General features: G+C 35.3%; 1 protein-coding gene across 1 annotated transcript in view; it reads right to left on the reverse strand.

The window, feature by feature from the left end:
• The window catches only part of LOC123557093 (glutamate receptor 3-like), a 66,275-nt gene that overhangs the window by 6,758 nt on the left and 33,258 nt on the right, over positions 1 to 26,259 (reverse strand). Inside the window, exons 6-15 of the mRNA XM_045348325.2 lie at positions 14,193 to 14,366; positions 10,112 to 10,315; positions 6,536 to 6,643; positions 5,786 to 5,893; positions 5,098 to 5,170; positions 4,306 to 4,448; positions 2,756 to 3,102; positions 1,904 to 2,102; positions 888 to 1,132; positions 416 to 518 (exon numbers count right to left, since the gene is read on the reverse strand). Of these exons, the coding sequence (XP_045204260.2) occupies positions 416 to 518; positions 888 to 1,132; positions 1,904 to 2,102; positions 2,756 to 3,102; positions 4,306 to 4,448; positions 5,098 to 5,170; positions 5,786 to 5,893; positions 6,536 to 6,643; positions 10,112 to 10,315; positions 14,193 to 14,366 (1,704 nt within the window). The remainder of the gene's footprint in view (positions 1 to 415; positions 519 to 887; positions 1,133 to 1,903; positions 2,103 to 2,755; positions 3,103 to 4,305; positions 4,449 to 5,097; positions 5,171 to 5,785; positions 5,894 to 6,535; positions 6,644 to 10,111; positions 10,316 to 14,192; positions 14,367 to 26,259) is intronic.

Genomic DNA, 26,259 nt, shown 5'->3' on the forward strand with positions numbered 1-26,259 from the left:
TACGGAAACTGCCTTGAATTTCCTGAAATATCTAAATTAATAAATATCGACTTCACACCATTGGAACTTGTTACGTATCTGCAGAAAGGATAACGCATGTGTAACCGGGAAGTGGTTCGAACCTGTGACCTCAACGGCATAACAATAGGTGGGTTCGACTGTGCATCCCGATTTCGCCCGGTACACCGATTTCGCCCGTTTGTACTGGTTTCAGTCGGGCTAATTGCGAGCGCATCAGTTCGGTACGTATGAGGGACAAGCCGAATAGCCTTATTCGAAACATCATGGCACATTTCGGTATACCGAATACATGATCGGGACGCACAGTGTTGTATGAATCTATCCCACCTAATGAGTTTATTTAAACGTTACGCTGTGTTTTCAAATTTCTTCCGCTAAATGTCGTTACACTCACGGAACTAATGGCACAAACTCCTTTATCTTTCCACCATGTCCTCTGTAGCTTTGGTAATGTACCATCTTCCATTAACATCAGTACCGCCAGATTCATCTGGTCACTGTAAAATACAATTTACCCTGTGACATATGTACATATACTGCCCCTATTAATTTCATTACAGTCATTTATTCCGCCATGGGTTTCATTTAGGTCAATCTTCCAAAAGATATTTGATATACTGCTTAACTAATTTTTGCCATTTCAATGGTCTTCTAAAAAAATCATACATTTCATCTAATAAAATGGTATTCATGTCTCGTGAAATTGCCTAAATTCTCATTTCATCAGTTCGAAAAAAAATGAAGAAAACGAATAATAGCAATTCTAGATCAAAGTATTAAATATATTCGATGCGGTGAAGATAAGCTAACATAATAGGCTTGGTAAAATATTGAAAAAAGATGCAATTATGCATGACTATTCAAACCTCAACGGTGAATATTTTCGAGTAGCGATTCCGTATCCTTTTGAATTCAGGTTTGGTCCAACTTTCATTGTGTCACAAGGTTCTTTGCTATTTTCGTATTCGTTCAATGGAGATTCCAGCAGATAAGCATACTTCCCTTTTGATTTCTTCACTCTTTCAATCCCTTCTACGTTACTCTTTACAAACACAGATGGATTAGCAGACATGTAATTCCACATCCGTTCATACACAGGCACTTTTGAGTTCTAAAACCGGAAAATATGAAAAAATTGCGCTATGACCTTTGATCTCAAAATTGGAATATAACTTATTTAGCAGCCTAATAGAATATCATTAAGAAACACTGTATTATTTATTACTAAATATAGATGATGGACCCACTACGACAATCGGCAATTTACGTGAGATACGTAATCTCCCGATGCCACTTCGGCATTCTCCGGCTGCTAATGTAGTTTGTGTGAGCAAGTTTCATTTCTTATATTTACATTATATTTCCTTTCCACTTGTAAACAAGATTATATTATAAATTTCACACATTTTGTTGCATTTAACATTAAAATCAGCTTCCCGACCATTCTGTTCACCAGACGGAACAGCTGCGACGTCATCTAAGGAACGTTCTCCCTGACTGTATGCGGACGTCGTCAAAACAGCGGCCCGTTATCTCTAACTTTCGCGCCTTTCCTTTATCTATTCATACGAAATGAACGTCATTATTTTCAATGGAAAAGAGTGGGGCGAATGTAAATATTAACATTTGATATTTTTGTCTTAAAGTGAGGCCTTGCAGACTATGTTTTATTTATGCATTTGTGCTTTTAATGACTGAATAATTTATAGATTGTTGTAAAGGTAAAAGCTACGAGTGTATGTTAAATTCATGCAATGTACATAATAAAAAATTTCAGAGCAGTATAGCAAACGAATTTGCTTTGTAGTACATGTTCCTAATAAAATGTATGTATACGCTTTGGTGAAATAACAAAATGTAATGGTCAGTAAGATAGTGTTACTTTAAAAAATTCCCTGGTGGAGCCCGATCCTAGAATTCCATATTTTATATCTGTCTGCATTGAGAGATCGTCTGCGGACTCGATTGGTACATGCATCCGCTCTATAGTGAGGAAGGCAGCTAAATTGGCAGTGTATGAAGATATAATGATCAAGACGAAAAACCACCACACTGTGCCTATAACACGTCCAGAGAATGACCTGCAAAATGATGAGGACAGTCATAATTTTAATGAAAAAGATTAAACTATCTTTATGAAACATGACCATATTCTGATTAGGCAAAAATAGACCTTTATCATAGTGATTTCTTATCATTAAATTGCTGTTGAAAATAAAAATGATGATGATGTAAAAAATAATATTTTGTGATTGTAAGTTCGAAATAGATTTACTACGCATAACTATATATATATAGTTGTACTGCTACGAAAAATATTTTATGAAGATGTTTTGATGTTATATGCAATGATACAGTCAACAATATTATTTCTGTTAATCCTTAATTACAAAATATTCATATGTATACATGTTTTGGCCTTGTATTACAGTGTAACAGATTTGTGGACGAGGAACCATAATGGCTCAAGTCCTTAATTTATGAATTAAACTATTCTTCTTATTCCTAAAAAAAATCTTGCAATTACCAAGATGTTTTCTCACGGTAAAGGCAAATCTTGCTTGACCTCACCTAATTAACATTATCTACAGTGTTTACGTGACGGCTATAAATCTCTAAGCAAACAAAGCAGTGAGTTTGTAATTTCAATGAAAAGAAAGGCAACAGATGTACAATGCTGGTAAAACTTTTGCCATTTACAATAATATTTAATTCTGTAATCATTTTGACATACCTAGGACATGAGTCGCTTCCTTGTAACATAAGGGCACCCATAGCAAACCAGAGAGAGTTGAGGATTCCAAAATGGTCTCCTATTGGCCCGCTGTTTGACGAATTCCACTCAAACGGGCTAAACCGACCAACCAAAAACAGCCCCACACTAACGGAACTGTACGCAAACACAACACAGATCCAAATTTTGGCCTCCAGTGGTTCCATGAAAGAAAACACGCCTGGTTTCATAATTTCTGGTTTCTTAATCATTATACTGATGCCAAAATTCATAAAAGGTTTCGAGAAATCTACAACCTTTTCCCTATCGTATGTAATTGTTAACGGTGCAATACAAATGTCAGCTTCCTGGAATAATAAAAAGGTGGTGTCAAAATAAACACATAGATAAATGTGGGATTTAACTATTAAAAAACTTATGCAATACTGACATATCAGAAATGTTTTGGTAAGCCCAATGTGATTGGTAAATAGTATACTGTGCATTCGCATTTAAAAACAGCAACTTTGCTATTTTGGAGGCCAGAAAAAGTTACAGATCTACGAAATCGATCGTGTCCTTGTATGATTTATTTTTTCACAAATACAGTATGAATCTGGCAACGCTAAAATATATAATCTAACATGGTCCGATTGCTTTTAACAAAAAAAGTAGGTCAAGCGTTGAATATTCTTCGATAAACAACGGTTAACGTGCTGACCGATGAGATAAAACTGTGACGTCAATTCTAACGTCAAACAGTCTTATGACGCCTGTCATATTATATAAATATCATATGACAGTGTGTGTGACATTAATATTGTCAACCCGAGGCGAAAGCCGAGTGGTGACATTCTGTTTCGAGGGATGACAATATCAATGTCACACACGCTGCCATATGATATTTATTTTATTATACCGAACAAAATTAAGTACATACAAAAGTTTAAAATGTTTTTAATTCTTTTGTTTACTGCCATCTGAATCGTCTGTGTACACATTGAATAATGACGTCACTACTATATGTATACAAGGGAGGCAATCATTTCACGATTTGGCTAAAAAAATTGGCGCAGTTATTTGCCCTTAAATGACATTCAAAATATCAGTGCGGTCACATGACCTGACAGTCATTCGCTTGGTCACGTGTCAAAAAGGTTCAAAATGTATTTGATAGTCAAAATATCTCGTTCTCGGGTAATAGGATTTTATTATTGTAGACAAAAGTGAGGTATAATAAAGTCAAATGTCCTCTGTCCAGAAAATGCTCTATTGGCTTGTGCTTACGTTCCATCTATCAAACAGAAAGACGTCTTCTTTCCAAATATTGCTTTATTGAGCTGTGTTTTCGATTTAGCTGTCAGGCAGTTATAGACGTCTGTTATCCTGGTAATAGGTTCTTCGGTTGTGCTTTCGTTCAAGCTATCAAGCAGTTAAACAATGTAAGTTATTTGGCTATATCATACTTATATGAATCTGACGAACTCCAGTCATATTACAGATCATTGTCAAATGAATAGAAGACAGAACATGATCAAAGAAGTTGAATTATTTATCATTCTCGTACTTACGTGCCGTATTAGCTCACCAATCATACCGTCCCACGTGCCATTTTTCTTGACAAAAGCTCCATACCTACTGTCATTCACCAGTCTTATTTCGTATTCAAATTTATATTTCTCACTAATTTTTTCAGCAAGATCTTTAACATATCCTGTAAACAAAGAGGTTGCATTTTAAAACTTTGCAAAGGTGAACAAGCTTTCAATTTGATTATAAACTTCTTCAAAATATTGAAACAATACAACGTATATTTTAAATATGTGAAATTATTTTTGACAATCATAGATCTAGTAATGACCAAATGACAAATGTTATGAGTATTTCAATTCTTTCTCTTTTTTCTGAAGATTTTCACATTTTTTCCCGCGTTATCACGTTTAGTAAGTGATATTCACATTTTTACCGCGTTTTCACAATTAATTGGAAATAAAACTGAATTAAATATAACACAAACAAGTCATTTTATGGAATTTGCTAAACCACCTTCAAACCTGTAATGAGCCCGTAATGACATTCGGCAATTTCCGTGCAATTTCGTATATTCTCGTCTGCTGTTTCGGCATTCTTTGGCTTTAAATCTAGCCTTTACGAGTAATTGTTTCAACGACAACCGGAAAATGCCGAAATCACGTACGGAAAAAACGTGATTCAACGGAAATTACCGTTTGTCATTATCATGACCACTATCTTGATTTTACTATCATCCGGACGATTTTCATAATGTTTTTGCGCGTTATCAAATTTTAATATAAATATAAATATAACATTACCAAGTCCTTCTATCAATTTTATTTAATTACCTTCAAATCTGTCATTCCCTAACAAAGGCTTTCCATTCTTATCTGGCTTCTTTATCATCAAAAATGGCGCCGACTTAAATGTAAAATATAATCTTATCACTGGAGTATGCAAAACATTTAATTTTAGAATGATATTTTGTGTAAGCACTGTACATTCGACCTAATCATATCCGTATTCGTAATCAAGGCTTGTAGTGGCAGAATCTAACCTTGTTACAGATATACTTTCTGATCTTTTGGTGTCGTGAATTTCATTCAATTTCATTATATTTGAACTCGGTTTAAGCCAGTGCAAGGTGGGCATAAGAGATGTTGCATATAAATCATTACTTCTAACAAACAGATTTAATTAAACCGAGTCTGCTATTACATTTGGAACTCGATATCTCGAACTCGCTTTAATATCTAAAATTCTGGATACTTAAGAGACATTTTCGAGTCCCGTCCCAAAAACACGTGAACAAAATATCATTTTAAGTCAAATTTCGGTTATTTCGAAGTAAAATACTTGGAATTGTGATACCAATTCAAGTTTCAACCGTATTCTACTCCAATGCGTTCCCTGTTTCCAAAGGGTCTTCTTACATCTTACTTGTAATGAAAACGGGTGTTTTCTTGTTCAATAAAACTTTTTATTATGCTTGCATTTACTATAGGTCTTTTCCAAACCAATGTAACTACCACTTACTTCTATACTTGTTATAATTATGGGTCTTTCTCCGTTCAAGTCGTACGGAGTATTGTCCGGAACATCATACAAACTCCCAAACTGACCATATGGACTCCAAGAACCAATCTGTTCATATGAGTAAAACGTTTTCAATAAACTTATAATACCAATTATTGACCCGTTTCATCACTCACTTTTTTTAATTAAAAAACAAATTAACAAACAAACAAGCCTTATCCTACCTCGTCCACATCAGATAAATTATAACATCGCAAGGGTACTAATTTTATATCCAATGTTTGTTGTATATAAAAATAAATACAAATCATCTTCTGACACTAATATACACTTCTTTCAATCATACACATAAAAATAAAACAAAATTATTCTGTCCCAGGTAAAAGTCATAAAGCTCTCGTCCAAACCGGAAGTGTTTGTACAAATGATTCAGTCCGGTCTTGAAGAAAGCTTGGACTGACACTATGCGTTTAAGAGAGTAAAGTTGATTAATGGCATGAACTTAGATCATCCTTGAAAATAATTTTCCCCTCATGTAATTAATGAAAAATGTTTGAAATCTGAAACATTTGCAACCTATTTTCTCGAATACTGCAGACAAAAAATAAAAAAAAATGTTTCCCTCCCTTAACTTTAAAGAAAAAAAGCAAAATAATTGTAGCTCAAAATTTAAGATTGAACATAACAAAGTCACTTACATTTGACACTCTTGATATTTATGTAAAAAAAAGCTTTTTAAGTAAAACAAACCTTTGTTGGTCCTGTATCTAGCCCAACAGTATAAACATCCAGTTTGTAATCGCGTCTATACCCCTCGCTATCAAAGTTGATCCGTCCAGTAAGGCCTTCAAAGTCAAGCTGAAAAATGTTCAACAAAGCTCGTAGATAAAACGCACCGACTCTTCATATAAAATTACCAAAAATCGCATTTAATTAGTCGGCAACTGATCCTGCCATTGCGACCAGTGCAGACCAAGATCAGCTTGCACATCCGTGCACGGTGATCATGGACTGCACTGTTTGCTATTCAGTCAGTAAATTTTCAGTGAACACCCCTTTGAATGATAAATGGTACTGAATGATGGACCAGTCCATTTTGGAAATTAAGAAGGGTAATGTTTAAGCAAACGTAAGCAAACAACGTAATAGCAATCAGGTACACTTAAAGCTTTATCAAAATGCTGCTGCTATCAAGGAGAAAAGTTTTAGAATCCACCAAGAATGTACATAAGAAGGAAACACACATAGATATAAATACATTTAACGCAATTCGCCAGGTGATACTAAACAAATCAACAATGGCAACTACGCCACCTATGACATCAATGAATTTTAGAGTGGATCTTCAAGAAAAGAAAATGAATTTCAATCATTCATTGAGCCGCGCCATTGAGCCGCGCCTTGTGAAAACCAACATAGTGCATTTGCGACCAGCATGGATCCAGACCAGTCTGCGCATCCGCATCCATACTGTTCGCTAACGGTTTCTCTAATTGCAATAGGCTTTGAAAGCGAACAGCATGGATCCTGACCAGACTGCGCGGATATTATTTTAAATGTTACGCAAAATAGCACTACTTCAAAAGAAATCAGTGACTTATCATTTCATCAATAAATTTAGGGACCGGTGTCTGCATTTATCCTAAATGAAGATGGATGACGATGTAAAAATAGCTTAACAAATGATAGAAACTCTGAAACAAGCAAGAAATGATTGAAGACTTTCTATTCTGCAATTGGTTTAATAGTCACCAATTTACTTTGTATTCTTCTGGGAATTCACAGGAATTTGGCACAGTTGTCAAGCGAGCATACTTCTTGTAAGCTGTGTACAAAAACTAATGTTAATAAACTTGACATCTGAAAAATTTAAACACATTTTCCCAACTAACTTCGAAAATTTATACATTGGGAAATTTAAACACCATTTTCTACACATTACCCATGTTAATGATGTTTAATATTTTCAACACAGTTACCATGTTTAAAATAATTATATGTTATACACTTATTGAATGACTTGTAGGTCAACAGTCAAAACTATTTACCCGAGGTTCATTTTATTACTTTGTTACACGTGACATCAGAAACAAATTTTCATATATCTTTTCTAAATGTTTTGACTTTACCTAAGCAAAATTTGGTGTCGAACTATTGACCGATCAATAGCGAAAATTATGGACAGGAACCATAAAAGAATATGTAACAATAGTTGATGGCTTCAGGTGTACTAGCATAGAACTTATATTTCTTAACTTATTTAAGATAAATATATGTCACAGTGATAAATACGAAAATGTATTAATAGGCAACTGAAAACTAGAAAACTTTCTAAGAAGAGATCCTCCCCTAAAGCACAGCCCTACAGTTGTAAATGTATAGTTGTGAAGATGGCGGATATATACATAAATTACGCATAAAAAATAACAGTAGATATCGAGGGCAAATCGCCCATAGTGGGGCGCCATTTAGGAAGGTCTGGGATAAGTCCAAACAAACATTCCTACTTGTAAGTGTCAGGGGCAAGAGAAAAGAAACATGCATACTTGTAAGGGCCAGAAGAAAGGCAAAACAAGCGAACTGGGACTTCAACTAAATCAAGGTCAGGGGGCAAAAAAACAAAAACATAGTGGGGCGCCATCTCGAAACGGTAAGAAGCAAGGCAAAACAAATAAAATGGGGCGCCAACTAGGAACGGTCAGGGGCAAGACAACACACATATATTCGACGCCATCTTTGAACAGTCAGGAGCAAGATAAAACAGTAATCGGTTAAGTTATAGTAAACTATTTTAATGTTGTGCAAATTTACTTTGTATGTACTGGGCAGTAAAGTTTTTAAGGCATAAATGTTCCTCAGTCTATCTCCTGGAAACTACATTCGAATATCTACTAAAATGGATATGACACATCAGAACCGGGGCTTATAGCGTGTATTGTTATCGTTGTATATTAAATAATTACAGAAAATGGAACCAAATATATCCGAATATCATGGTGATGAATTCGAGCCAATTGTGGTGTTTGTGTGTTTTTTTTATGTTTTCTTTTTTCTTTGGGATGGGGGAGGGGGGGGGGGCGGGGTGGAGAGAGCGTTCAAATTATCCGAGTTCCAGTGAACGAAGTTCGACGAAATGGTGAAAACCCAAAACACAAAATCAGCGAGTACCAGGCCAGTACATGATTCTTATACATATGATATAATTATGGTGGACGTAACTCACTAATCAGCTGTGACTCCATAGCATAGACATGTCTTGAGACAAGTTATCAATTGTGACAAAATGTCCCGTTAAATGAGAAACGAAACTCAACAAAGCTGGCTGGAAAAAAATGTATGCTTGCGTTACAAAAACAATTCATGTATCTCTCGACACGTTGTGCAAAATAATAATCTTTAGATGAAATTCAAACCAAGGTATGTGAGAATTTATCGCCCTGCACCATGCGGTACAAGCATTAGCGCGACATTGCTGTCAAACATTTTCTGCAATTCTGAATGAGAAATGAGTTCGTCTTCGTACAAATTCCCTTAACGAACTGTGGTTATAAACAGCAAAACTGTCCTGTTATCAACAAGAAAAAATAACGTGCGAACAGATTTAAAGCTTAATTTTAAGCTCAAAATTGTTTCTCGTCAAGTATCACAGACAGGGTATTTTGTATATACAAGGATAAACAGTTCAATGTTAAACAAAGAAGGCCAACTTTGTCTCTCAAGTCATGATAGCGACAAGTTTTCTTTATTCTGCGACTGTTTATGTGAATATAGCGTACCATAACTTTGATACCGTAATGAATCTAAAGTATAATTCGGATTTTAAACTCGTTTATATGCTATAAGCTCAAATTGTATTCCCTTCTTTTCGTTCGCTTTTTAAGTAATTTGAATGGTTATAACTTCATTTTGTTTACTCACTTTTCAAATGAAAAATATATACCCGTAAGTTTTAATTCTAAATCAATCATGATTACATTACCTTCAGTTCAAGTGTGCATAAAAATATCATTTAGTAGTGTCAAATATATTTATTCAACATATTTTGGTAAACATGACTTGATCATACCTCTGACGAACGTATTGTCATTTTAAAATATAAACGTTTGGCTTTACTCTGTAAAACAGCAACACAAATTCACATGACGGTAAACCATGCATACATTGTATCATTAATTGATTAACTGACTATATTTTGTACGTCAATATACGCGTACATGTACAACAAAGGCTGACAATTTATTAACAGAACACTCTTCTACTGATCATTTTGATAAATAAAATAAATATGGTTACAAGAATGACATCAAGATATAATTACAAAATTACCCTCTTTATTTGTTCCATAATAGCGGCACCATGCATCCATGGAATAGGAGGGTGTGTTGTACACGGAATACCTTTTGTACGGTTGTTATTGTAAACCTCCTTTCGTCGAAAAGTAGACTGAAATATTTTCGAGTTTTCCGTTACCATGCCTTTTAGAGCCCGTTCTATCACAGCTATGGCGTCAACTGCTAATGCCGCTTCATACTGTAAGATATGTAATACATTTATAGATGTGTACAAATACAAAAGACACAAATTGCTCTGAGAAATGTTGATAATTTATTGCATATAATGATGCAAATATCATAAATCTATTACATAAAAAATTAGTGGTTAGGCTACTTTACCTAATTTTAAACGTTTAACGTCTGGTGATGAGCCACAGAATGAAAAAATAGTACCCAGTCAATCAGGAACATATGATCCGATGCAGGTGCTTGAGTTTTGTCCCATGTAGCAAAGAAAAAATCTTAACACAAACCAATGTGGGTGTCAATACAATGGTATATTCTATGAAAAATCTCAGTAACAATATATACATGAAAAATACGAATGGTTATGATGTATACCTAAACAATCTTCATAGTGGAAACGCATATGAAACCGGTTAAGACCAGCTATACTATGTTTCTGCATGGCATTGTTCAATATATACCAGGAAATATTCTCCATAGCAAAGTTAAAAATACATACAAACAAACATACATAACAGACTAGTATAAGTCTATTATCTGAACCACTCTATTATCAAACAATTACGGAAGCCACAAATCTTAGAAAAGGTTAATGTTTTGTAATCATTGGTAGTTTGTTTCTAGTGGGTGTATATTTGTTCTGCAAGAGAAATTTAAGACAGACAATTCTAATCATTAAGGTAGTTAAAGACACGGGCAAACAAATGACGTGAAAGATGTGCTTGTGTTTTCTTCTTAATGATATTAAAAAAGCAATTTCCTTTTAACAACATTTAGATTAATGGAACTGAAAAATGAAATATTTTGCTAAAGGACAAAGACATATTTTTACATATAACGAATCACAAATTAAATAATTATCTATAAAATAAAGCGAATTTAATTTGAATGATAATTATAGGTTATTAGCTTTGTATCGGGAAATATGCACGAGTTCTTCAGCGGAAATATTGCGCGACTTTAGGAGCGCAATATTCCTCCGCTGAAGAACGAGTGCATATTTCCCGATGCAAAGATAATAACCTTTTTAGGTGGCAGGGGAGCGGTTTCGTAGTTTGGCCCCTGTCGATTTTCTGTATAAACAGGACAGGGTAGATATAAAGGCATATCTATCTTACTGGTTATTTATCATTATTAATTCTTTAATATATCTGGGGAATGAGGAACGGTTAATGATTCTACATGGCGGGTGTTTTAAAATTCCTAGCTCCGTACTTCCGGTTGAGGCTAAAACAAAAACACCAGAACAAAAAGTCGGCCAGACGCTCGGCTGTTATCCATCCACTTTTTTTCAAGTGAAAATTAGGGAAATAAAGTGGTGGTTGGGAGACACATTCCACACCACCTGGGTATGCATCTATGTTCGCACTACACATAAATGCTACGAAATTGGATTTAAAAATACAAAAAGGATGAATGGCAGAGTTCAAAGTGAGGCCCGGTTAGGCTAATTTTGGTCTATAAAACTTGGGTGATTTGGCCAATTTTCACTACATCTGGCATGGAAAGCGACAGGTGCATAGGACCGGAGAGTTGTCTTTATGTAGTCTATAGTATCTGCAATAGTCCATAGTAGTTTCAAAGAGAAACAAGCAAAAACGAGATTTCTATGGATATTTCAACACTGGTACCCACACGTCAATGTGGAATTCGCAAATCTGCACTCCCCTGCCACCTTAAGGAAAATAGACAAATTTTCGAACCACTCAAATATTGACTTTTTGCATGTATTTAAATCCATTACGGAATGAACTGTAAACTATAGTGGTTTTTATTCATTCCTGAGTACTAAATTCGGCCTAGCGAGTCCCAAAATGGCAGTAGGTGGCCATATAATAATGAAGCTAAGGACCCCCAGCCAGTAGGATTCGTATCATAAAACGGCAAAAAGAAGAAATTGGTGCCTAAATAATGAATATTCATGCCATTTTGTTTAAAAGCAACACATGTGTCTATATCTAGCAATGCCATTAAGCTATATAGTGGCTGGGGTGGCCCCAAAGGATGGATGGGTGGCCTTTAAAGGGTGTCCCGATAGGATAAGTACAGTAATCTGCATTTTGTATACCAAAATTATGTTAAAAGTACATGGTTTTAACATTTGAAAGGCTTTAAAATGTAAATATCATGTGAAATTAACTTTAAAGGCAGTAAATAGTTTTTCGGGGTTACTTTGATTCAGAATGCAAATTTTGGCTGATTTTTGCGTGGAGGGGTGGGCACTTTTGTTGGCTTATTCACCGGCTATCTTGCAAGGTACGGCAACACTTTTTGTTCAGTTGATATCACTATAAGTGTCTTAGGATTCAGGACAGGTTACATTTTATTTTATTTAAACATCTTAAAAACTTAAGGTGGCAGGGGAGCGGTTTCGTAGTTTGGCCCCTGTCGATTTTCTGTATAAACAGGACAGGGTAGATATAAAGGCATATCTATCTTACTGGTTATTTATCATTATTAATTCTTTAATATATCTGGGGAATGAGGAACAGTTAATGATTCTACATGGTGGGTGTTTTAAAATTCCTAGCTCCGTACTTCCGGTTGAGGCTAAAACAAAAACACCAGAACAAAAAGTCGGCCAGACGCTCGGCTGTTATCCATCCACTTTTTTTCAAGTGAAAATTAGGGAAATAAAGTGGTGGTTGGGAGACACATTCCACACCACCTGGGTATGCATCTATGTTCGCACTACACATAAATGCTACGAAATTGGATTTAAAAATACAAAATGGATGAATGGCAGAGTTCAAAGTGAGGCCCGGTTAGGCTAATTTTGGTCTATAAAACTTGGGTGATTTGGCCAATTTTCACTACATCTGGCATGGAAAGCGACAGGTGCATAGGACCGGAGAGTTGTCTTTATGTAGTCTATAGTATCTGCAATAGTCCATAGTAGTTTCAAAGAGAAACAAGCAAAAACGAGATTTCTATGGATATTTCAACACTGGTACCCACACGTCAATGTGGAATTCGCAAATCTGCACTCCCCTGCCACCTTATTACATACGCATCTACACGTATAAATATTATGTAAATATCATAAATATGTTCAACAGCCTGAATAGGATTGACAATACTGAACTAAATAGAAAAAATTAGTGCACAACACACACTGAATTACGTCACGCACCCGATATGAAATTCAGGCGTCAGTGTATGGAAAAATATTGACGTTTCCGGTACCAGTGTAACTTAACGGGGAACAGAAACGAGTATGTAATAATTAAACCGTACTTTAGTTCTTGGTCGGACACGAACTGGTTCAGAGTTAAAATGATAATATTCTAGTAGTTCTAACATAGTCCTGTATTGAAGAAACAAAAATGATGGTAACAGTCTATGCGCATGTCAGGTACCAGACAGTATCATCACAGAGAAACGTTTATGAGGTTACGTTATTGTTATTGTTGGAATATGAATAGAAAGAAATAACACTGAAGCAAAAAAAATAAATATGAAAAAGAGAGACGTATTAACGTAGTGCCAAAGCATAAATAATTGTTTGCTCTATCAAGATACATTTTGCTCATTCTTCCAGCATAGAGGATAAACGCAGTTAGATGCTTTTAAGGTAATGGCCCCTAATATCAATCGGCAATTTACGTGCGATTACGTAATCTCGAAAGGCTGTTTCGGTATTCTCCGACCGCTAATATCGCTGGACATACGGACAACCAGCCGAAAGTTGCCGAACTAGTATACGGAAAAAAAACTGTAACCGTACTGAAATTACCAATATTCATTACGGGTACATTACCTTTAGAACCATAATAAAGTATTTATTATACATTTGGCAAGAATAGTGGCTTTTTCTATAACTACATACACGACATACAGGCAACAGCTGACACATACTTAAAACTAAATAAATAATATCAATATACCGTCAACGTTGTATCTGAAAGTGAGTTGCGAGAATCGGGAAGGGAGCTGTGATCAATATTATTCCATTCTTTGATAAAATTTGCCAAAACTTTACTCTCTAAATCAATCAGCTGAAATCCTGTTATATTTACACCACCGTGCAGATAGCGCCGCATGTCCATATTGGCAAAATCCTGAAAATATACATTTGCAAAAACTTAACTCTCCCAATCAATCAGCTTAAATCCTGTTTTATTTAGACCTCCGTGCAGATAGCGCCGCATGTCCATGTTTGCAAAATCCTGAAAATATACATTCTCCAAATCAATCAGCTGAAATCCTGTTATATTAACACCTCCGTGCAGATAGAGCCGCATGACCAAATTGGCAAAATCCTGAAAATATACGTTTGTTTAACTTTACGGCTGAAATCTTGTTATAGTTACACCTCCATGTAGATAGCGCCGCATGACCATATTGGCAAAATCCTGAAAATATGCATTTGCAATATCTTAACTCACATTTAAACCTCCGTGTAGATAGCGCCGCATGTCGAAACTGGCAAAATTCTGAAAATATACGTTTATTTAACTTTACTTTTGAAATAAATCAGCTAAATCCTGTAATATTTACACCTCCGTGCAGATAGCGCCGCATGTCCACGTTTTCAAAATCCTGAAAATATACATTCTCCAAATCAATCAGCTGAAATCCTGTTATATTAACACTTCCGTGCAGATAGCGCCGCATGTCCATATTGGCAAATTGGCAAAATCCTGAAATATACGTTTGTTTAACTTTACGTTTCAAATCAATCAGCTGAAAACTTGTTATATTTACACCTCCGTGTAGATAGCGCCGCATGTCCATATTGGCAAAATCCTGAAAATATACGTTTGCAATATCTTAACTCACATTTACGCCTCCGTGTAGATAGCGCCGCATGTCGATATTAGCAAAATCCTGAAAATATACGTTTGTTTAACTTTACTTTTGAAATAAATCAGCTGAATCCTGTCATATTTACACCTCCGTGTAGATAGCGCCACATGTCCATATTGACAAACTCCTGAAAATAAACATTTGGAAAACGAAACTTAAAATCATGTTCTTTTCAAAGGACAGTGTCTTTTCGTCTAATTTTCATCACATAAAAGTCCAAGGGAAAGCTGATCAAATTTTGATATCATAGTAGCATGTACTAGAATTACCTTGAGAAAATGAAAAGCATTTTTTCGAGACTGAAAACGCATCTAAGGCCCAACATATAATGAAAATTTCCTGTATTTTTTCACTTATTTGTTAGAAACATTTATTGATATTTGCTATATTGTTACATATATATCGTTCCGGAGCAAGGCAACAGAAAATATTTAGGGGACAAACATGCATATTTTTTATAAAATTTCCTTCTTCATTTCAGGAACTAAATGTATTTGTAGGAGTGAGAACTTCGGAATTGTTTATTTCCGCATAAAATGTATATGAAATGTATTCATTATAGCACATGACAGCCAATCTAACCGACTTTGACGCAAATTCCATTAACTTTCTCAACTAAAACAATTATTTTGTTAAAGGAAAACAACATTTCAAAATACTTTTGCAATATTGTCATATGAAACACTTTGTATGTTTCAATTTGTTAATAAAAACAATGAATATATACATTATGCAAAATTATAGAATAACAATTCTTGTTAAATATCACTCTTTATTTTAGTAAAGATTGATATTTAACAAGAATAATTATATCTACTTCCATATGGAAGATGTTTGAATGAATATATAGAATAACATCTAGGCTAGAATACATGTTCTTTACTTGTATAAGAAATAAAAAAATGTTTTATTTGGAAGTTTTATTTCATAGCTTCATTGCAAATTAAATGCAACTGGCAAATACGCTTTTCGGGCGGAAAAAAATCGCTTTAAAGTATCTGGTAAATCTGGTAAATTACGTCTTATCAACCACAGACTTTGAAAAAAAAACACACTACTTTTCGAGAAAATTGAAAGTATCAATAACAGTGCAAGTATGATTGTCAGGAAATCCACGAACATATTGTAACAGAATACGTGTCTGAAAGGATAAAATCTGTAGAATTCGAGAAGAAAATGTGTTTTATTGTTCTCTATCTGTTCTTCGTTCGCTACAGCAAGTCTGATTATCCGTATTATATCATAAAACATCTCGTTTTTCAGACAAGAGCCGCCATAAAGACTAATACAACACCATTCATCATTTCGCCAATATCAACAATGTTGACAGGCAACAAACTGAAAGAAGAGAAAGTGTTGAATTCAGATATAAAAAAACCCTCTCAGAATGAATTACGAAGATTAAAAACTTAAGTTCATTTATGAATTGAAAACACCACGAGAAAAAAAAAACGAAATTCATGATACAAAACAACTGAATAAATTTGAGACATACATCGTGTTTTTAATTTGTTGTCTATTTCTGACGACTGTTAGTATTTAAACTTTTGTCCACAATCGTCTTATTAGTGCAGAATGCAGAATATGACATACAGTTTACGATTCCGAAAAACATCCGCGCAGTCTGGTCAGGCTCCATGCTGTTCGCTTTTAAAGCCTACTGCAATTAGAGAAACCATTAGCGAACAGCATGGATCCTGACCAGACTGCGCGGATGCGCAGGCTGGTCTGGATCCATGCTGGTCGCAAACCCACTGTGTTGATTTTCTCATGGCACGGCTCAAATGTACACTGCGACGGAAACTTTACATACGACTGGAACGGCTATTCGCCTTATTAGTCCTTCTTGCACATGATAACAATGTTAAGGACACACTAAGGAGTAGAGGGGTGACCTGATTTAACATGATTTTTCATAACATAGCATACCAAAAAGAAGGTCAAAGATTGAACTATACCATGGTACAATTTTAATAACATTTTATGCATCATGACTCTTTTAAGATAACAAAATAATTATGTAAAAGTTTATTGTTATCTTCAAACAGATTCAAATAAATCTCTCATCAGTACTTCAAATGAGCCAAAATTTGTGTGCAGTATGGGAGGCCCATAAACTATTAAAATGTTTCACAAATTTTTCCCTAAATTGCCAGAAAAAGAGTAACAGACAAATCAATTATTTTGGGTTTCTGTTTCCTTCCGCAATGAATTAAAAGTGATATAATTCAAGAATGGGTTCATTTATTAAAAAAACTGTGATACACTGCAGAAATCACATACATGTACTGTAAAACGCAACCTAACGGAAATCACCATTAAGGGTACAGTACTTAAAATCATCATTCAGGGAACTTTGAGACGGAATGGTGCAGTTAAGCATTAATATCTTACTTAAATTATGACTTTTTTTCGGTAAACAGGAAACTTGATTATGGTCCTTTATTCGACGTTTTTTATTCTCCTCATCATAACTTCACAACAATAAGCACATGCTTTGTATCTGATACTATCATACAGCCTATTTCAAGCAACGCAATGCTCTTGACATCCTAATGACTCCTAATCCATCTATCTAAAAGTGGCCGATTTGGACAAAAATTCAGTTGACGGTAGTCTTGAAGTATTTACCAATAAAAAGTTCCACTGGTGAAAATTAGAAGTCACTGAACCCTCTAGCAATACATGTGCAAAAAGAAAGTCGAATTATTAACGGACTTTGCTTTATCTTTTTAACTCAAAAAACCGCATTTCCTCAGGTTCAAAATAATAATGCTAAAAATGTAAATCTCTTGTGAAATGTAATTCGTCAATGAGCATGTCAGAATGAAAATAATCAAGGCAATCTTGTGATTTATCGTCTAATGTACCACGGTTCATCGTTCGGATGCTTCAGTATTTAACCTCTCGTCGTTCAATTCCTACGCGTCTGAACTCTGAACCGTGGTCAATTAGACGATAAACCACTCGAAGGCCTTGATTCTTCTTTAAAAATATTATGGTTTGAGAAAATAACCATTAAGTATTTTCATGCATGACTGGGCGTTTTATCATGAGACCTTCTGAATATTTACACTAACATATGGAAAGTTCCTGGCGACCAGGTGCAACATTGAAAATAAATGGTTAAATATTTTAGTGTGTATTGCATTTCGCTTCATGTGCGTTTTTCTGCAGAGTTTTGCTCAGTCCAGGACTAGAGGGCGTGGACGGTAACATGCATTTCCACTTCCCTCCATGAATAGGCTCAATTAAACCGAGGCTGTAACATTTTCGTTTTTGTCGTGTTGCGAAACCTTTGGAATTTCCACTTTTTCTATTGTATTTGGAGAGGTCATAGTTATTGTCTGATGCGTATATTTCCCAGATACTGCTAGTTTCTTTTTATATTTATTCATCTTATTCTCAAATGAACCAATCATAACAGAGATAAAGATTCAATCAGCAGAGAAAATATAACAATTTTTTAATAGTCTCCATTGGTGGAATAAATTAACAACTATATTGTTTCATTCATTATACGTTTAGTAATGAAAGAAAAACAAAAGAACGTTTGCTTTGGCATCAACATTATTGGCGCAATAATATCAAACGTGGCACTTTCCACCCACGAGATCGCTCGGGCGATTTGTTGTCATTCTCAAATAGCATGAGCAAAATGGCGCCGTTCGAAAACAATCTTTCAAAATCGGATGTACCAAACTGTCAAACAGAACATTGAAATAGCTTGCGGGATTCGTGGATTTGCAGGAAGTCCCAATGTTGTTTATACCCGTCTAAACGCAAGAAAAACGACACTGAACTCCTAACTGATGTGGTTAAATGGCCATAGAATGACTCAGTTTATACTAAGATATTTTAGTATATATTTAAACATATATGCATTTACAACATATGTATTTTGTATATGAAAGAAATGTGGTATTTTCTCACAAAGCAAAATCAATGAAAAAGGGTGAATATTAATAAAATCATTAAGAAAAGAAGAAATAACCAGACTGATAGGACTTCAAAAGCACTGTCTCCGCCCTTTACCATCAGGTTAAAATACGTTCCAAATAAGGAGTCTAAGAGATCTTTGTACGTAAATGTACGTCAATTACATTATTACATGTTTCAAAAACATTTCATTACCTTGGAAAAATTAATACTTGAACGAATATAGGAAAATTATAATCGAAATGAATTCTGTTTATTAGTAACTGACAAAAAATAACTGAGGAATGAATTATCCAGCTACACAGTTTCTAGTCCAAACGAATTTGTATGAGTGTTTCAGTAATAATTCACGGTATTCTAAATTGTACAATATCTGACAGATAAAAAGCAGGCTTTTGACATAGATTCTTGGACCAATCAATGTTAACCTAAAAGATCAACGCTTGAGGCATTTTTGGACATGTTAACAGCTCAATTTCCGGGCAATACAAATGTTTTCCGTCAGGAAGTAATTTATACGTCTGTAATTCTTAGTTAACTATGATAAGTTAACATGGTTCAGAGTTTAGATGCGCAGGAATTGAACCACGAGGGCGTTAGCCCGAGTGGTTAAATATCCATGCATCTGAACGATGAACCGTGGAAAATCAGACGACAAACCATAAGAAGGCCTTGCTTGTTTTCATTCTTCTATGTTCACTGAAATATTTTGATAAACGTTATGCTGTATTTCATTTATCCAAGCAGAAAAGAATCGGACGTCATGCAGCAATTTGAAGTCATAATTGATGTCATAAAACTCTCTCACCAGTCCGCGCGTCAACCGTTGTTTATCGCAGAATATACAGAGCATGAAATTCTTCTTTGTTTAACTGGCAATCAGATCGATGTTATAATATACATTTTAATTGTCAACTGTCAGTGTTTTGCTTCCCGATCAGTGCAAGCTGACAGAATATAATCTTTGCATTACTTCACGAATTCGCAAAAAAGAACTTCAAATGTTTTGAAAACATAAATTTCCTTATTTTGCGAAATATTTGGAATAACCCGAGTTGTTAGTTTAGTATGATTATCGAAAGATTTATGAAACAGTTTACTTGAAAACGATTGTAAAGAGATGAACGCAAACTTTATATTCCGAAGAAAACATGTTTTTAGCTTCCTATTTTTATTCTTTTATTGCTTTAGCAAGTTTGATCAATCATTATAATACTCGTTTATCGCTTTTAACGCAAGCGTTGCCATAAAACTAATATAACACCATTCATCATTTCGCCAATATCAACAATGTTGACAGACAACAAACTGAAAGAAGAAACGGTGTATAATTCAGATGTAAAGCATGTTTAGAAGCGAAAGAATGATTAAAAAGGTGGCCAAGATGCCCCTACATCGCTCACCTGAGTTTAGAGTTAAACAGGCTAGAGAGCGTGCAATTTTGGAAGAGGACCATAATATGTTCCATGTGTCGAAAGTTCCTTGGGAACAGGAAGTTGATTACGTACATTAGTGTGACAGTCTGATGGCAAATTTATTTATTTATTTATTTGGGTTTTACGGCGCACCAACACAGTATAGGTTATATGGCGCCAAACAGGACTACAAATTTTGGTTTCACATCTCATTTACATTGAAATAAAAACATGAGGTACAGAAGACAGATGGCAAATGGTTATATTATTATATGCTTCTTAGGTCTTTAAAATTGGATGTAGATATACACATAGGCAGCTGGAGCAAGATGATGGTGTTTTAGAAGGTCTCTCTATAATGGTAATCTGCATCAAGCGGTTCATAACATAAGAACTTGTATGTATATTTTTAAATCTAGCGGTCCCTAAAACGGGACCGGGTGTGCACAATGATGCTACAGACCAAGCAAACTGTATGCTGAATAAAACGACAGGTTACAGTAACGCAACTACTGAATTTGGCAAGTGGCGAAATCATTAAAATTTATCATCTACAATTCGAAATGAATCAGCAAGATTCCATAAGCTCGGCCCTGTCCCTTAATGGAATCATTCAGAGCAGTCCTGATAACATGGAAAAGCTGCAGAGGTAAACTAGCGATGCGTATTTCAAGTAAACTACACTACACAATTAAAAATAATGTTTTCACAGTTTAGAATACAATTGCGTAATATGTATAATATCGTTGTAATGTTCTCCAGAAGGACAAATAAATACCTAAAGGAATCCATGCACATCAGTTAGGTAAAATGTATACAGTCGAATTTCTGTTAACAAAACAAACATTTGCATATTGATATTATTGTATGTTATAACACGAAAAAGTATAATATTTCAGTTTTTAAAATACGAAATTATATGTCAATACTTTCTCTCTCCCTCTTTGAGTGTGCATGCGCGCGTGTATACTTTTACGCTTAGAGAAATTATATTCCTCCGCGTCGAGATGGATGGTGTAAAAATAGAATGGGCATACACTAACGTTTTCTGTGAAAGATTGCAACAAGATTAGCGCTGTTCCTTACCGTAATTGTATATTATACTTCTGACAAATCTAATGTAACTCGCGTAATGAGTTCTTATCAAATTTAGAAGCAATATATCAGAGGAATTGACTTGTTACGTCTGAAAGATTGTCATAGAAAACTGTTACCCTGGGAACGCTTAAATTAGACGGAAAAATAATGTAGTGTTACAAATTTGCGTAACTGAATTTTGTTCCAGTATATTTATTCTAGAGAGAAAACATGTAGCTTTAATATTTCGAATAGAAACATCCGCTCAAAGTCGAAGCTAAATGGCTTTTTGTGTGCTACAAAAATACCCACAAAAACCCTTCATTTTCCCGACACTGTACATAGCCAGAATATTAAAACCAGTGTCTCGACCAAAAATGAAAGTTAGAAATAAACTTATACATATAACGCCTTTGGAACAAGGCAGTCTGAAGACAGCTAAATCCCCCGCCACTGCTATGGATAGTGAAAGGGTAAACCTTTGATTTTAGCTGTAACCTTGACCTTGAACTTGAACTGACATGGCTGACTCATAAATCCTGCACAACGTCTTGATGAGGTGATCATTTGACCCAAGTTTCATGAAAATCCTTCAAGGGGTTTAGGAGATACAGAGCTGAAACCTTTGACCTTCAGTTGTGACCTTGACCTTGAGTTGACATGGCTGACACATGAGTTCTTGATGAGGTGATCAGTTGACCCAAGTTTGATGAAAATCATTCAAGGGGTTTAGGAGATCTACAGAGTGGACACCAAATGGAAGGCTCAAACCTTCGACCCTTAGTTGTGACCTTGACCTTGAGCTGGCATGGTTGACTCATAATTTCTGCACATCGTTCTGTTTAGGTAATCATTTGACCCAAGTTTTATAAAATTCCTTCAAGGGGTTTAGGAGATATAGAGCGGACACGAAATGGAAGGCTCAAACCTTTGACCTTCAGTTGTGACCATGACCTTGAGCTGACATGGCTGACTCATAAGTTCTGCACATCGCCTTGATGAGGTGATCGTCTGACCCAAGTTTGATGAAAATCCTTCAAGGGGTTTAGGAGATATAGAGCGGACACAAAATGGAAGGCTCAAACCTTTGACCCTAAGTTGTGACCTTGACCTTGAGCCAGCATGACTGACTCATGGGTTCTGCACATCGTCTTGATGAGGTTATCATTTGACCCAAGTTTTATAAAATTCCTTCGAGGGGTTTAAGAGATATAGAGCGGACACAAAATGGAAGGCTCAAACCTCTGACCTTGAGTTGTGACCTTGACCTTGAGCCGGCATGGCTGACTCATGGGTTCTGCACATCATCTTGATGAGGTGATCATTTGACCCAAGTTTTATAAAATTCCTTCAAGGGGTTTAGGAGATATACAGCGGACACAAAATGGCAGGCTCAAACATTTGACCTTGAGTTGTGACCTTGACCTTGAACCGACAAGGCTGACTTATGGGCTCTGCACATCGTCTTGATGAGGTGATCATTTGACCCAAGTTTCATGAAAATCCTTCAAGGGGTTTAGGAGATATGGACCGGACACGATTTTGTTACGGACGGAAGGACAGACGGAAGGACGGACGGAAGGACGGAAGGATGGACGCAGACCATTCCTATAATCCCTCCGCCACGGCGGGGGATTAATTAAAGCGACGCCCAACCAGCATTTTTTCAGCAAAGGAAAGAGGAAAAAATCGTATGCGTGCAAGCCAGACTATCCTGTGCGTTCTATTATGTTCAGTAGTATATGTTTTTGATCAAAATGATATATTCGTGATATCATCCGCCCAAGGAAGTAAGAGATTATATAGCTCAAGAACTATCCTTTTAGGAGAAACTTCAAATTTTGCTTTTGAATTTTTCAAAGGGATAAAGACATAACACGCACAGAAAATCGTTCTAATAAATCAAGCGAATGAAGTATTCATGAAACGGGACTAAGCACTTCAACATCACCTTATGAATCAGTACAAATTTTTATTAACATTTCATTATTAAGTTGACCATAAAAAGAGGGAAAATGTGATGAAATATTTTATCATATTAAAGGTACGAAATTCTGCAGAAAATATATCTAAGCGTTTTTAATAATGTCTATATCATGTATTTTCTTGTCGTATTAATGTTTATACCAATATGTTTTGAGTGAACTATCGAAAAATTAGAATGAAAGATATCTGCTAATTGCACAGTGAAAATATCAAATTTATATTATTTACATGTAAGATCAAATATATTTCACCCGTAAACACCATATATTACATTTTAACTTGTGACTATGCCACTTGTGAAAATATTATATCTGGTGTTCACTCGTGAAATGTACTTCAATCTTACACTGAAGCAAACAAAATAATATACTCTATATCATATATCCATGCATTTATGACAATTAATAAAGTTACAGACTATACAAGACAAATGACCTAAAATCGTTAATTTCCAAATGTGACCGTGACATTTGTGCTATGGTCCAAAGTCTAGTGCATGACATATCACCTCATTATGGGGAATATAAGGCCCGCGTTAGACTGTATTTTCCTAAACCAAGGGACAGCCTTTGATGGAAAACCGTTTGCTCGCGAGATTTTTTTTATCCACGCTGTCGAAGGGTTAGGTATAAGCCTGTCTTACTAAGGCAGACATGATATTAGATAATTTTTCTAGTCTTGTCTACTATTAACATCCTTGCAATATATTTTAAAGATACCGTTAATTAAAAATCGCTCATTCACTACGACGTCAAATTATGATATCAATACACACACGCACATGTAACTTATCTTTTCCTTAAGGAAAAGATAAGCTGATCACCTACCCGGAAAACCTTATATTTCCCTGCTACGTAGGCAAGGACATTTATCATAAAATAAAACACTTTCTGTATGACAATGTCGGTGGAAATATATTCACCTCATCATTGTACAATAACTGTTTAATACTGACGATGTATCTGTATTTTAAGAACGTTTTATTCCCAAGGTTTCTGGGTAGTAATACATACTGTTAACTTTAATTTCCTGTACATGCTTAGGATTTGATTTTTACTTGCTTGTAAAAAAAACTAATTTGTCTAAAACGAACGTATTGTCAATACGATAACCAAACATTCCAATCCTTATCCCTTTAGCACTATATCATTGCCTGGCGCAACATTATATAGCCATTAATTAATGTCAATTGGGCATACACCGCAATTTGTATAAACAACATAGAGTACCGACATAAAAAAGCAATCGACCTAGTTGTTAAAGTAGAATGGCTCTTTGTCAAGTTATTACTAATTTCGACCGAGACCTCTGAATGAGCTTCCTTCTCTGTCGATTCCATGAAGAGTTATTTATGCCACATTTGCCAACAAATGCTATTAGCAGACGGAAGAAATATGTGAAACCTTTATGGAAATACAGTGGTCAAAAACAATATCATTATTTCATTTAGGGAAAAGATGCAAACAAACCTTTACCAGAGAAGTGTTCGGTACACAACTTCAGTTCAAATTTTAACAAAATGCAGAGAGATAATACCGACAGACAGAGAGGTTTACTTTGCAGCGTATTTGCACAACACGTGTAATCATTAAACAATGTTTTGTATAAAGTGTACTTAAATGTATTTAAATGCAAATTTCTTCGGAAATTGTAGCGTGTCTTAACATATAAAAGCAGTAATGTTTGTTAATTCCATATATAAACTATTGCGGCACTTCATGTGTGTGTAAGAAATTTTAATTAAATGCAGTTTGCATTTAAATAACATTTACATGTTAAGAGAATTTATATAATGAAATCTTATGCAGTTTAAATGGAATTCCGGTACATATCTGGTATTCGGAATTAATTCATTTTAATATATTACTTATGGAAGCCCTGGAGGGACAATTGATTTCCGTACTTCCTACTTCTGACTTCTAACTTTTGCACTTCTCACTTCCAACTTCTTGACTTCTAACTTCCTACTTCTAACTTCCATACTTCTGACTTCTAACTTCCGCACTTCTGACTTCCAACTTCCTGATTTTCGACTTCTGATTTTTTTAACTTCCACTCTTCTTACTTCCGACTTCTTGACTTCTTACTTCCTTTTTCTAACTTCCTGACTTCCGACTTCCAACTTCCGCACTTCTGACTTCCAACTTCATGACTTCTTACTTCCGACTTCCAACTTCCGCACTTCTGACTTCCAACTTTATGACTTCTTACTTCCGACTTCCAACTTAGGGACTTCTGTCTTCCAACTTCCTGGCTTCTTACTTCCGACTTCCAACTTCCATACTTCTTACTTCCGACTTCTTACTTCCCTCTTCTAACTTCCGACTTCCAACTTCCGCACTTCTGACTTCCAACTTCCTGACTTCCGACTTCCAATTTCCGCACTTCTGACTTCCAACTTTCCCTCTTTGGGAGTCGGAAGTAAGAAGTGTGGAAGTTGGAAGACGGAAGTAAGAAGTCAGGAAGTTGGAAGTCAGAAGTGCGGAAGTTGGAAGTCAGAAATAAGAAGTCAGGAAGTTGGAAGTCAGAAGTGCGGAAGTTGGAAGTGGGAAGTCAGGAAGTTAGAAGAAGGAAGTAAGAAGTCAAGAAGTCGGAAGTAAGAAGTGTGGAAGTTGGAAATCAGAAGTCGAAAGTCGGGAAATTGGAAGTCAGGAGTTCAAAAGTTAGAAGTCAGAAGTGGAAAGTACGGAAATCAATTGTCCCTCCAGGGCTTCCATAATTACTTGTG

Source organism: Mercenaria mercenaria, chromosome 5, assembly GCF_021730395.1.
Source record: "Mercenaria mercenaria strain notata chromosome 5, MADL_Memer_1, whole genome shotgun sequence".
Taxonomy (NCBI): domain Eukaryota; kingdom Metazoa; phylum Mollusca; class Bivalvia; order Venerida; family Veneridae; genus Mercenaria; species Mercenaria mercenaria.